Source organism: Fukomys damarensis, unplaced genomic scaffold (genome assembly GCF_012274545.1).
Source record: "Fukomys damarensis isolate Sample0158 unplaced genomic scaffold, DMR_v1.0_HiC HiC_scaffold_4, whole genome shotgun sequence".
NCBI lineage: Eukaryota > Metazoa > Chordata > Mammalia > Rodentia > Bathyergidae > Fukomys > Fukomys damarensis.
This window is the reverse complement of record NW_022900916.1, coordinates 33,476,049-33,490,976: the sequence shown is the minus strand read 5'-3', so window position 1 is coordinate 33,490,976 and position 14,928 is coordinate 33,476,049. Positions and strand designations below refer to the sequence as shown.

General features: G+C 35.8%; 1 protein-coding gene across 2 annotated transcripts in view; it reads left to right on the top strand.

Moving 5' to 3' along the window:
• Lrguk (leucine rich repeats and guanylate kinase domain containing) overlaps positions 1–14,928 on the top strand; it is a 125,055-nt gene that overhangs the window by 91,751 nt on the left and 18,376 nt on the right. For both annotated transcript variants that reach the window (XM_010611736.2, XM_033757659.1), the window contains one exon: positions 6,332–6,471. In XM_010611736.2, the coding sequence (XP_010610038.1) occupies positions 6,332–6,471 (140 nt within the window). The remainder of the gene's footprint in view (positions 1–6,331; positions 6,472–14,928) is intronic.

Sequence of the window (14,928 nt, the reverse complement as noted above, 5' to 3'; positions counted from 1 at the left end):
TTTATACTTTGTAGTATTTTCTACAATGAATCTATGTTTATTCGGAAAAAGTACATAGAATTAAACTGACACACACTTTGAAGAGCTGTCATGCGAAAGCAGCAGCCTTATGGTCCATTTCGATTTGACATAATGAAGAACTTTCTAAGAGTCAGAGGTGATTTGTAGAGAAACAAACAGGCTTCCTCCAGAAGTTAGATGCTCTGTTCCAGGAATTTTATAAAAAGTCTCCATATGCTGGGTGATTTATTGGACTGGATGGTATTTAAATTTCCTTTTATGATCTCTGAGCCATTTATTACAACCAGCTCAACTTGCTATGAAGAACCTAGCTGTCTGGTTTTTAAACACAGTGCTTACTACTAGAAAATTGCACACACTTAGTATTCACTAGATCCTCAGCTTTCAAACATGGGGACCAAGTTCCATAACTAGAAATACACTTTACAGTATCATGACCTAGTAAACACATACATAGCATCATAAAACACTCTTACCTATTTCCTGTAGTGCTGCGTTTTAATTTTCCAAATGCAGATTGTGACCTACTAAGCTGATTTCACAGTTTAGTTTGCAACCTGCAGTTTGAAAAGCCCTGCGCTGAGGACACTGGCGCTTTGGTATGGTGTCACCCTTGAAGGTCGCCTACTTGCTCAGGCAGCCTTTGGGTGTGGTTGGATGGGTGAGTTGGCCTCATTTATGCTGAATTGTTCTCTGAGCTAAGGATCTGAGATACTGGCAGTTGTCTTTTGTCAGTAATTGGGCTCGGATGAGCCTATAGGCATAGCAATAAGTTCTTCTGTAAAGCTTAAAAAATCCTTAAAAAACCAAGTACTTTGCTAACCTCCTTGCCCTTTGCTCCATGACAACCTGAACATACTCTTTTTACCATAAAAGATCCTCCAAATTGCACTTGAAATAACTGCACTATTGATATGGTATCCGGTATGGCATGTCCATAAATAAATTTAACTGCTTCGTTTAATCTGAAAGGTGTTAATTCTAGAAATTACTTTCCTCTATTGACCAGGCATTCAAAGAGGAGAAGGAGGGCCTACTCCTTTTTGACATCGATGGGTGTTGATAATAGATAAATAATGTTAAAGACCAACCTTCTAATCTTAAAGCCGAGTAAGGGACAGAGGTCAGGAATAGCAGAAGCTGAAGACATTTTACTAAAGATTGTAACCTTAGAAACTTGTGACTGCGTGTGACACTAAAAGTCAAAACAGTCCTTGGAGACTCCACTTCCACTGCAATTTAATGTGAACTTGGGTGAGTTACAAAGTTCTTATGAGTAAAGTAGAGATAATAGTACCCACCTCAGGATTGCTGTGAGGATTAGTGAGGTAATGTATTGAAAAAACCCAGAACAATGTCTGGCGTATAGTAGGTGCTTAGATGAGTTTTCGTCAGCATTAACTTATAAGCAGTGGGGGAAAAAACTTGCATTTTATCATTAGTTGGGATAGGAGAATACTGTGTTCAGATCAGAAAATACTTAGTGAATAAGATGGGCTTCTCCGAAAATTCTTGTGAAAACTTTGATGACCTTAGTTGAATTAGGGATCTAAAACAAAATTAGAAAAATGGTAGTTCAGCAAAAGGTTATTAAGAACAAGATATTCTTTAGTAGGCATCACAGGCAGCACTGCAGTGGAGAGAAGAGGTGAGGAAAACATCAGTTCTGAGGTGATCATGAATTTCCTTGTGATACACATATTGAAGACTTGGAGGACTTGGCACATAGTACCTGCTCAATAAATGTCTATTGTTCTTACTGTTATTTCATCATTGATAAAATCAAGCTCAGGTCTATTCTTGGTTTCAGGTTGGTTAGATAGTTAAGTGCTGTCAAATTACCTGTCCAGACAGTGGGCATTTTGTTCTTTTTGTGATGAGTTGAGATAAAGACTGGCTGCTACCAGATCTAAAGACCCTTGATGTCCAAGAATAAAAATAGAAAAGTAAAATAAAGACAAAAAAAAATCTTTGCTGGAGAAAGCTTCCAATAAAAAAACATTTTGAAAAAGTTGTTCTTATAGAATGAATCTTAGCCAAGTGTGGTCCCTCGCAACTGTAGTTCTAACTTATTTGGGAGGCTGAAGCAGGAGGGTTGCTTGAGTTAGATAAACGCTTAGAAAGCAAAGGCCACCACCACACAGGTGGCAGTGTGGGGTTAGGTGGAAGTCATGGCAGAAATAAAATTATTCAAATGTACTGACAAAGTTCAGGAAATTTAAGTGCCCATGAAGTTTCCTGAAGGTTTGTATCCCATTTCTTGCCATTCATTGCTATTCTTTCCTCTTTCCTTCTCTGTTTTTCTATGTAATATATATTTCATATATCAAATTTCCACTTTTGATGTTTATCTGCTCAATATTTTATGTCCTTTGAAGTATCAACTACTACCTAGTAAACTCATCCATATTTTCAAAAATTCTAGGTATTATTATTAAATGTTTTAATTGAAACATTCTAGATATGGTGTCCATTAGTTCATTTCTACTGAAGGCATTAGTAGAAAGAAATGGGCTTTTTGCCTCATTTTCTATGAATATATTTTTACATGTTTTCCTTTTTCTTGGTATAGAGTTTATTTCTGTTTAAATAGCTGCCCATCCCTGTGATTGAACACTGAAGATTTAGCACTCTACTGGTAGAATAGTTTAATAAATGTATTCATTTTACAATATAAACATGGACATTATTACTCTATTTCTTCAGACTTATGTGATAGCTTTCTACTGTAAAAGCTTAATGTGCTATGCAATTATTATAGGTTCTATGTAAAATTATTATTTTCCTACTTGCTATTATTCCTTTCTTAGCAGCGCAAATAGATAAGACTTTTAAAATGTAATTCTCTCCTGGAAAAAAATGATTTCTTTTGGTACCTTCAGTTTTAGTTCCTAATGAACTAAATGCTTTTCTTATTTTTTAACCACAGATTATGTAACTGTCCTATTAGAAATAAATATTTTAAATTTTATAGCAGATTATTGTGTTTTAATTTGTCTTAATCCCTTTTCATGGTTGCATACTTTGTTATGGAGACTTTTGTAGGGCTTTACATTTTCTTATATGTATTTGCAATTAATCATAGTAAGTATAAATTCCTCTTTCAGTTTTTAAAAACTCACTATATTTTTATAGCTTCATTTGGGGAAAAATTGAATGATTCTAAAGATGTCTGGGCATCTGAGAAATTTTATCTGAAGATTAAAGTATTTTCCAAGCCATCCTTTTCTGTTTTTTTTTCAAAGCAATAAACTGTAGTATGAGTACATTTTTTTTGCAAGGTTTCATTTAAATGTTTAAAAATTTCATACTGAAAAGTGATCAGTATTATGGTTTTGTATAGGAGAGTGATAAAATTCCTTTGTGCTACCTGTAATCTTGTTAGTATAGAAACATTGCTCATTAAAATTAGGATTGTTGATTTTTAAAATTGACCTGGACATGTGCCTATAGTACAGATCATGGACATCTTCTGTTTTCCCCTTTCCTTTATGCAACAAAAGTCTCTGCTTAACCTGCGTGATGATATTAAATGCACGAATGGTTTATTCTTAGGTATATTGGCTCTACTTACATTTGTTATCTAGGTTGGGTTCTGTGCTTATTCTTTGTAAATTTTTTATACAAATAGTATGTAACTCATTAAATTTAAACAGAATATGTCTAAAAGGTTCAAACCATTTGGAATTATTCTGAGAGGCAGTTCCAGTTGTCCCAGATACTTCATTTATAGTTTCCTGCATTTGGTGATGATACAAATCCATAAAATAGCTTTAAAGTCTGCCATGCATCATTAAATTCATATATACTTCATTTCAGGTGTTTAAATAAATTTAACTGGTCTCCATATTGAATAATTTTTCTTTTGTTGACTATAAAATAATATACATATATATTTAAATGTTGCTTCAAGGTTGACTTTAGATACTTTAAGAGATCACATTTGTGGTGAGATTATAATATTGGTAATTATAGTTTTTAAAAATTGTAAAGTAAAATCTTTTTTCCATTGACATAGTAAGACATTAGAAAATATATTAAGAACTGTATAAGGCTCTATTATACGGGCTCAAGTCTTTAGAGTGGTGGCATTATAATGTAGTTTAATAGTAATCCAAACACATTATCTTTACCCAAAATGTTTTGTTGCTGAAAAACCATTAAGACGTTAAATTGTTGGAATTATAGTTGCACTGTATCATCAGATTGAACTTGATTTATTATACTAAGTACAGATTGCTTATGTCTTAGCTAAAAGAAACCTGGTGACATAAACTGAGGGTGTGTGAGTGTGTGTGTGTGTGTGTGTGTGTGTGTGTGTGATAATTTCTTTGGAAATTATTTCAGTGAATATAGTTTCTGTTCTTTGACTTTACTTCAATTTGTTCAAATTCAACTAGCTTTTTTTATAATGCACTATTCAATAAGACAAGAGTTTTCTTTAAAGAAATTGGCACAGGATCTACCTCCTCCCCCAAGCAACAATGAATCTTTAATGGTGACATGGACACATTAAGCATACTTCTGGCTCCGTATACAAGTTACTTTCATTGCCTGACGTTCATTCCCCGTAGATACACACTTCCCTTCTTTATGTTTGAAATCTCTGTTCCAATGTCACCATGATAAAGAGGACTTCTTTTGCCCACCATGCCATCTCTCACTCACTCTGTCCCCTTATCCAGCTCCATTACAGTTGTCTGACATTTAAAAATGTGTCATCTGTCTCTGACATTAGAATACAATCCCCACAGATCAAAGAGTCTCGTTTTTTGCTTTATCCCCAGCATCTAGAACATCCAGCCAACCATGGTGGATGCTCAGTAAATATGGTTCAAATGACTTCTTTACCAAGAAGATTTTACAAGGAATGTAGCTACACAGTTTTTCCTTTTATCACTTTGGTTGGGATCAGCTCCTCTTTATTTTTTTTTTAAATTTGTTTGTTTGTATTTGGTACTGGGGATCAAATGGGACCTTGTGCTTGTGAGGCAGGCGATGGAACACCTGAGCCAAATCCCCAGCCCACTCCTCCTTTTTAGATTAATCCATTGCCACCTAGAATTCATTGAATATGTGTATCCTGACCGTATGCTATGTCTGTGGAATCCTTCTCCTGTTCTCTCAAGACAGGTGTTGTGGCACTTTAGACTTCCCTGCCATAACTGAATATTTTTCCTTTTCTGCAACAACTTTCACCTTGTGTTTTTGGTTTGCTATTGCTGTACAGTTTGGTGGGTTTTCAAGATACAGGTCTATACCAGCACACAGCACAGAAAGAGAGGTCTGAGTTCCTACAGGTATTTCTGTTGTAAGTTCAGGTGAGACTGTGCTCAGGTGAGGTTCCTTCATTTGTGGGCTGAGATTTTCAAACACTTCCTTTCTGATTTCCTACCTTATCAAAGAGCCCAGGCCTCATCTGCCAGGCATGTGGAAGCTGTGGCCACTGCTTCTGTTCAGACATCCAGGCCTAAGTCCCTGGTGCCTCTGACCTTTTGGTATCAATTCATCCTCCTCTGCCTTAGAGTCTTCATTTCACCTATCCACCAGGAAAACTTTCTTAGCCTGGCTAAGTATTAGAAAGAAAACAAATTTCTGTTATCATATGTAAATTTTTTGCCTTTGGATGGGGGTTAGTTTCCCATATCTGCTAAGCCATCATATATTAACTGAAGCTGCTGTGGAGATAATTCATTTTAGCATTTAAAAGTGGTACTTCTGAAAGTGTGACTCTGCTATATATCTAAAAGTATTTATACCTGGATCTTCTGTATGAGAAATAATAATAAACTTACATTCTTTTATTTTAGGTCTCTGGACACTCTAATATTTTAAAAGAATAATTAGACATTATTTATGAATAAATTCTGATAAACAGTGAGCTAATCATCCATTCTATTCTATTTCAAAGCTTCTTCAAAACACTGCATGTTTTAATTTCCTTTTAGCCTTTTAGAAGACTTTTGTCAAATGGAAAGTAATTACAGAAGGGTGATTTTTCAGTTAAGTAGCTAGACACCATTGTTTTAATATGTTTGACTTCTTTTAATTCCATTCATAGACCTGTATTTTTGAGTACTAGGTATACTCTTAGGGTATGTCTCTTAGGTATTATGAGCTGACTTTTATTAATATGAATAATTGTTACTTTATTTTAAGGTACATTTTAAATTTTCAAGTTGAAATGTATAGACTATATAGTTTTTTAATGCTTGGGCAAATAAAATAAAAAGCATTTCTATGGCATCAGAAAATTATCCTACTCTAAAATTATGCCTTTTATTTTAAATTTTACTTTCTTTCTTACCAGATGTTAAGATACCCAACCTGAAAGTTGAAGATCATCTTAGGAAGTCTTTTGCTTCGAGTATGAGTGATTTCCTGGATTCTACAAACAGAAACTACTTTGTTAAATTTTGGGCCAAACTTTCAGCGAAAAAAACACCAGTGGTAAGGGAGGGACAGAAAGGGTAAAATGGCAACCGAGCCTTATATGCAATCAGACCCAAAAAAAAAAAAAAAAAAAGAATTTAATATTTGGAGACTAATGAGTTCCCCTAAACTATTTTCCGACTGGTGTGACCTGAATACAGTGCCATCCCCCACTCCCTTCTATACCTCTAAGAATAGATTTTGGTTCTAAAAATAGAATATTCAGTGTAAGTTTTTTTGAGTACCTTTCCCTTAGGTTCCCAGTGAAAACTCCGACACTCAACTTTTCTATTTTGTGAGAATAGAAAAGCACTCTGATCAAATTAATACAATAAAATATATATTTAAAGGGAAAACTTGTGCTATAGCCTGCGATGTAATTTTGAGCATTTAGGGCCAAGCTTGAAAAGTGAGTCTACTCAGAGTCTTGTGTTTTATCAGAGTCACGAGCACCCTGCTTGGTTCTTTGGAAATGTCAAGAAATCAGCATGCAGAGGTGTGTTGGATGCAAAACAGGCCCTGCATTGAAATTAGGTTTTGCTCATTTTCTGTTTGGAATTGTTTTTGTGTGATGATGTGGGAATGCAAAGAGACTGCAGGCATTGCAATTACAGAAGCAGCAGAACCCTTGTTTTGGTTTTGGACTCTGGTTGTATTCTTTAAGGCTAGCCTGTTTTAAGCAAATAATCACATCTTCCGAAATGAGAAGCATAGGTAATGGTCAAAAATCAGACAGGTTACTAGTTATTTCCTATAAAAGTCTCAGGCTGTGGTACATATAAGGTATGGGGGGGTGTGCCTTTTACTTGAAGTCATGATAGTTGTTGAATATTCCAGGTGCAAGAAATGGACATGTCTGTGGATGTGTCCTCTGTGTTCCGTTGACCTCTCTCTGCGGCCGGCCTCTTCCACTCAGACTCTCCCTGCCTGCCCCCTCAAGCAGACCCTACACACAGTCCAGCCCTGACCCTCTGTGACCTCTTGGCTCTGTGCCTACAATTCCCAGCTACTTCCTTCTGTCTTTTTAGTTTATATCACTGGAGGCAAGAAAATTTAATTGACTCAGCTTGAATTTTTCAAGCCAGGCCACAGAGGTTCTATTAAACTGTGTGTACAGTAAGTCCTCTGTGGCAGGGCTGAAAGCGGGGCTCCCTGGTACAGACAATAGCTTCTTTGAAGCAGGGATGGATGGGTATACTCCAAATATCTGTAAATAATAGGAATTGGGGCCATGATGTGTGAGTGCAGGGAAGTCAGATTTATTCATACAAAAGAATGAAATCTGCAGTTATTCTCAACCACCAGGATTTGTGGGTGATCAGATATCAGTCATTAGAAATCAGTCATGTTTGGGGTAAGTTCAGGAATCCTAAGCCTTATACTGTCCTGAAAAATTGCAGGACTTGTGACCTCCAAACCATCATGCTGACCCTGAAGATGCTACATGTATGTGTAAGATTCTAAATTCTGTTTCAGAAACTCTGCATATCCTCTCCCCTCCTACTGGTGGCTTTTCTCTAGTTCCTACCCCCTGTGATCTTGTTGGATCCTGGTGTGTTGGGCAGAATAGATAAGGTGCCTTCTACATGAGGAGCCCCTTACCCTCTGTCATTCCACTCCTGGGAAACTCTGGTCTTTCCAGGTCTGTCTTTAGTTTATCTGCCCTTGATATCCTGGCTTCATGCCTCAGAGAGCTCAGGCATTCAAATTCAGATTCTTTAATCTCCCTCTGGGACATGGGCTATCCAGAGTTCAAACTTCCAAACTTTATTCCTTCATGATGAGCCTAGGCTGTGACTTCTACCCCGGCCCATTTCCCACTTAATTTCCTGCCACACAACCTGATAAAACAGGAAGACAGAAACACACACCACTGATTTGCATCCCTCTGCCTTTGAGTTGTTAAATATGTTCAGTCTGAGTATTATCTGTCAGAAAACTTGTGGACCTTATTAAAGACAAGTTTTCTTTGTTCAAGGGCACTAAAGTGCCATGACTTTGGGACAGGAAATCAGAGTAGGAAAAAAAAACCCAGATATTATTCTCTTAAGTATGATTCATCTCTTTTTTATTTAAAAATTTTTCCATTAAGTTTTTTAGTCCTTTTTAGGTATACAGTGCAGATACATTCATCTTTGGGATCTTGTACCTTTACATGATGTATGTTTGTTCTTATTTTTTCCCCATTCCCCTGCCAACCCTTCACCCTCTCCACCCTTCCCTATTTACAAAGACTTTCCATTTTTTTCCTTTCCTCATATTTTTTTCTTTTCCCTTCTTTCCTTTCCCCTACCCTTTCTACTTTCCCTACTCGTTTAGCCTTTTTCTTCTTCCTATTTCACATAAGCAATTATACAATTTGAACCTTATTTATACTTTTAGTTTTCAGACCAGAGAAACTATTCAGTATTTACACATGTGTCCTTTTTATTTCACTTAAGAACATGGCCTCATTATGCCCGAGTTATTTCCATACTGAAATACTGTATTTCCATACAGTGGTTGCACCAGTCTGCACTCCCACTAACAATGGAGAAGGGTTCCTTTCTCCCCACAACCCCACCAACATTTGTTATTGGTTGATTTCTTGATAGCAGCCATTCTTTGTGGGGTGTGGTGGAATCTCAGTGTTGTTTTCATCTCCATCTCTCAAATGATCAGTGATGTGGAACATTTTTTCATATACTTACTTGCTGCTTTTACTTCTTTGTCTGAGAAATGTCTGTTCATTTCAGACGCCCATTTTTGAATCGGTTCTTTATATTGGGGGAGCTGATTTTTTTGAGTTCTTTATATATTCTAGATAATAGTCCTTTGTCTGAGGAGCAGCTGGTAAAAATTTTTTCCCACATTGAGGTTGTCTTTTAGTTCTGTTGATGGTTTCTTTTGCAGTGCAGAAGAGACCTAGAATAGCAAAAGCCATCCTACCCAACAGAGACATGACAGCGGGTATAACAATTACCAATTTGAAACTATACGACAAAGCCACTGTGATGAAAAACAGCATGGTACTGGCAAAGAAACAGACCTGAGGATCAGTGGAATAGATTGGAAGATACAGAAACAATTCCAGATGTACTCAGCTACCTCATCTTTCACAAAGGAGCCAACCATCCTCACTGGAGGAAAGATAGCTTCTTTTATAAATGGTGCTGGAAAATTGGGTTTCAACTTGCCATAGATTAAAACTAGAACCCTGTCTTTCACAATGCACTAAACTAAAATCCAAGTGGATTAAAGATCAAAACATTAAAACAGAAATACTAAACTTGCCGGAAGATAATTTAGAACTCTTGAATACATTGGCGTAGGAAAAGACTGAAAAAATGTTCAGTAGCATGGGAACTAGCACAAAGAATCAACAACTGCGATTTCATCTTATTAAAAATTTTCTGCACTGCAAAAGAATCCAACACAATTTATTGAAGAAGATACCTTTCCTTCACTGATATGGTTGGCTCCTTTGTCAAAGATGAGGCCGCTGAGTATGTCTGGAGTTGTTTCTGTATCTTCCAATCTATTCCGCTGATCCTCAAGTCTTATTTTTTTGCCAGTACTGTGCTGCTTTTATCACAGTGGCTTTATAGTATAGTTTCAAGTTGAGAATTGTGATACCCCCTATAATGTCTCTGTTGCCTAGAATGGATTTCTTCTAGGTCTTCTGCTTCCAAATGAATTTTTGGATTGTATTATCAAGTTCTGTGAAATATACTGTTGGGATTTCAACTGGGATTGCATCGAATCTGTATAGCACTTTTGGAAATATGGCCATTTTCACTATGTTTGTTTTTTGTACCCAGGAGCAGGGGATATCTTTCCATTTTTTTATGTCCTCTTCTATTTCTTTTTTCAGAATGCTGTAGTTTTCGGTATAGAGGGTTTTTGCTTCCTTCGTTAGATTGATTCCTAGATACTTCATTTTTTGGATGCTATTGGGAAAGAAATTATTTCCCTAATTTCTCTGTCACTGAGACTGTTATTTATGTACAAGGAGGCTATTGATTTTTGAGTGTTGACCTTATATCCAGCTACTCTGCTGAATCTGTCAATTAAGTCTAGACGTCTTTTGGTGGAGTTTTTTGTGTCTTCTATGTAGAGTATCATATCGTCAACAAATAATGACAGTTTAACTTCTCCGTTTCCTATCTTTATTCCTTTTCTTTCTTTCTCGTCTAATTGCTATGGCTAATGCTGTATTGAACAGGGATGGTGATAGTGGACATCCTTGTCTTCTTCCTGATTTTAGCACGAATGTTTTCAGTTTTTGACCATTTAGTATGATGTTGGCTGTTGGTTTTTCATAGATAGCCTTTATCAAGCTGAGATAACGACAATCTAGTATGATTCATCTGTTTACATTTTAATATAAAATTAGCAAACATCATGGACAAACCCAGAGAGGAGAAGATCTGGTAAAAAGACAATGTTTATGTAGAAGGAGCCTCTTTGGTGATAACAGATGGGGAGAGGAAAGCAGGTATCCCAGACAACTGTTGTCAAAGTATCTTGTGAACTTTCATGTGTCAGATCACACCTTGCCTGCAGTGCACCTCTCTGAGAAAGTGTTCCGCCCCCATAATCCAGGACATGTGGAGCCCAGTGTAGAACTGTCGCCTGGTGGTGTTGGCACTTACTGGTGATGGCAACAAGGCTGGCACCTTGGCTATCCCTTCATAGTAAAGTAAATTAAGTCCCCCAAGAACTCACACTTCGCTACGGAAGTTGGTTCAAATATCATACTAAATCGCTGTCATCATATGTGCAGGCAAATTTATTGAAGATTGTTTTTAGTCTCATTTTTCTTATAAAGATTATGAATTCAATAGTATTTTGAAATTTGCAGGGGTATGGGGAAAAATGAGAACCAAGACCTGTCACATAAAGGTACAAGATCCCAATGATGAATGTAACTGTTCTGTATACCTACAAAGTACCAATAAACTCAGTGAGAAGAAAAAATTACATGATTACATATAAAGATTACATGAGATTAAAAAAAGAAATTTGCAAGTATTTATCAAATTTTAGAAAAGCTCAGATTATTAGCCTTTTAAACAGCAAGTATAATGCTGCAAAGCAGCATACATTTTTAAAATTACAAGTCACTGAAACAAAATACCCAAGACCCACAGCTTAAAGGAGGAGAAAGAAGCAAAGACGTTGGGAGGAAAAGCTGCGGACAAGAATACACCCTTCCAGGTCACACCACCAGCGACCCACTTCCAATAAGGATCCACCTCGTACAGCACATTCTGGTACTGAACCATCAATCAATGAGTACAGCACCCCCATGATCCAGGCACCTTCCCAAAACATGAGACTTTGGCGGACATTTTACCCTAACAGGAGATTCAGTGAGGCTTTGCAATGTTACATTAGGGGACATAAATTTATTTTATATAACATTCTTAGTTTAGAAAGGGCTTTCATGTATATTGTCTTACATATCTCTCAGTGTAACTTCTAAGAAGATGCCATTTTCCTTATTTTACTTGCCCAGCGTAAGTTTCCATGTATTTGCCATGTATTTTTGGAATGTTTTAATGGAATGCAGAAAGTAATTCCAACATCCTTTGCCCCCCCTCAAAAAAAAGAAAGAAAAAAGAAAAAAATCCTGTATCTTAAATTGTCTGAAAGAAAAAGAAAAGGTAGGCATTTGGGGTGCTTTTTGGTGTCTTAACTGTAGATTTAATGCATTCATACTTTCCTTTAGGAGCTGTCGAAGTTTTGACAGTAACAGACAAAGTAGAAATCTCCATCTCTATTTTTTTGTTCGCTTACTCTGAAGTATACTTCCCATTCATGTTGCAGCCTTTTCAGAACAGCCTCTCTCATATTCTACATGGTCCACGCGGCAGTTTTCTATTAAATATGTGTCAAAATGTGATTACAGAATAATGAAGCTTGTTTTTTTACGTGACTTAAGGAAACCAATTCCATTCCTTGTTAGTCATATTTGATATATGTCATAACTAGTTGAATAAGTATTTATATGTGTATTTTTGGCTGGGCTTGTTTCTATCTCTAACTATTGGTGTTGACTCAGGAGGAAAAATGCACTTACTTGTTAGTGTTGCCACCTCTTGGTAATCTTGTAAAAGTCTTTTATCTGTCAAAGATGTCATATCCATTTCTGCAAAGTGGAGAGAATATCTAATTTAAAATATAGGGTTAAATGCATGTGAAACTTCTTTGTAAATTATAGACTATAAAACAAATGTTAGCTTTCACTGGTGATGATGATTGGCAGGGAATTGGGGAAGGTGAAAGCAATGAGCTATACTTTTTTATGTTCAAGAACAACTCTTCTTTGGGGGGTCATCAGTATCCCTGTATCATTGACAACCATGAAATCCATGAAAAGTGGTTTCTTGGACTTCTATTAATGGCAGCCTTGGTAATTTGGACCAACCCTCCTGCTGATGACATCTAGAAAAACAGCATTAAAAAACTACATGATGGTATAAAAAAACAAACAAGAGTGAAAATTAATGACTAGCAATATAAGGAGAATGATCCTGAGAGGTGAGTTTGGTACCAGAGACCAGGTATTCCTATGGGCCTTTGCCAATTGATGGAGGCATGTTTGAGGGCTGAATCAACTCTTTTGACAGCCTGTGGAAGGAAGACAGTTGGGCAGAAGCCCACTGAATTATGCTTTCTTTGGGTTGGAAGGTGAAGACCTTTGCAACTTTTTACTGGAGAGATGCAGGAAGTATTTAGGCTTTATAGGAACTGCAGTTTAATCACTCTCATCCCTGAAGTTATATTTGCCTGTATCCAACAAGATGTGTCCAGGTAACTTGAAAAAATTTTCTGTATGCAATTTTGAATATACAATATCTAATGCATAATAAAAAAATAACTAGACATAGAAGAAAATGGGAAAATATGAGCTGAAAATAACATAATCTACAGATAAAAGAAATGGCTTTTAGGGCTCCAGATATTGGTGTATCAAACACACATTTTGAAATCCCCAAGCATTGATGTTATCACATACAGTCTTTCCTATAACTGTATTTACAATATTGAAGGTACATGAGAAAATTGAAAATTTCATTTAAAAAGTGGAGGCAATAACAAGCAACTAAATGAGAAATATAAAACTAGGGGGGAAAATAACAAAATTAGTACCCCATTAGACACAACTGAAGATAGAATTAGTGGACAGGAAAACTGATTAGAAAAATAAGTCTTAGACATTAAGGTAGAAAGTGCAATGAAAAGGGAAAACAAACAATGAGGAGCTCTAACACATTATTGATTATGGAACAAAAGTCAGATTTTCAGAGATAATGAATGAAATTTTATAATCTTTTTTCTTTCTTTCTTTCTTTTTTTTTTTTGGTACCAGGGATTGAACTCGAGACCTTGTGCTTGCAAGGCAGGTGGTGGCACCACTGAGCTAAATCCCCAGCCCAAAATTTTATAATCTTGACAAAGTCATAAAGCTACATTTACAAGAAATCCTAAAAACCCAACTTAGATAAGCATTTATTTTTAAATCACATTACAGTAAAAGAAAGACATATCTAAAAGATAATATAAAAGATTACTTTTATGACCACAGAGTGGGGAAACATTTCTTTAACTATAAACACAAAAAGCACTAATGACAAGGGAAAGTTTTGAAATAATACACTATATTAAAACTAAGAACTGTTAATCAAAAAACATTAAACAACTAAAAGGCAAACCACACAAAGAGAAGACATTTGCAAAATATATAACTGAAAAGGTGCTTATATAATGCTAAAGAACTCTTACAAAGCAGGCAATCCATAGGAAAATTCCCTTAGATTAATATCCATATATCTAATAATTATGAACAGATGCATACAAATTTTGGAAAATGTAAATTATAACCATAATCAGGTTCTACTATTAATAAACTAAAAGTGGTCAAATTATAACACAGACTATTAACATGTGACAGTGAAAATTCTTAGACAGTTGATGGGAAATTAAATTTGTATGCTTTAGAAAGTAATTTGGTATTATATAATGAAGTTGAACAAACACATACCTTATGCCTCAACCATAATATTTCTGTGTACCCAATAGAAAAAAAGAGGTGTGTGCACCAAAAGATATGCACAAGAATGCTTATAGTAGCATTGTTTATAATAGTCCTGAACTGGAGCTCAAATTTCCATTAGCGGAATGGCTAAGAAAAAATTTGAATATTTGTATAATGAAGTATGTACAATCATGTAAATGAACAAACTGCTCCTGTGTATCTCATAAACATTGTTGAACCAGACAATTCTTATTCAACAGAATATATGCTATGTGGTTCCATGTATGTAGAAGTAAAGAATACTATAATACTATAACTAATATTTATGAATTAAAGTTTAGGTGATAAAACTATAAAGAGGTAGTCATCATACAAGTCAGAGAGTGCTCATCTCTGGAGGGGAAAGAAAGTAGTAATGGCTGAAGTGGGTCTTGAAAGAAGAGGGATGACAG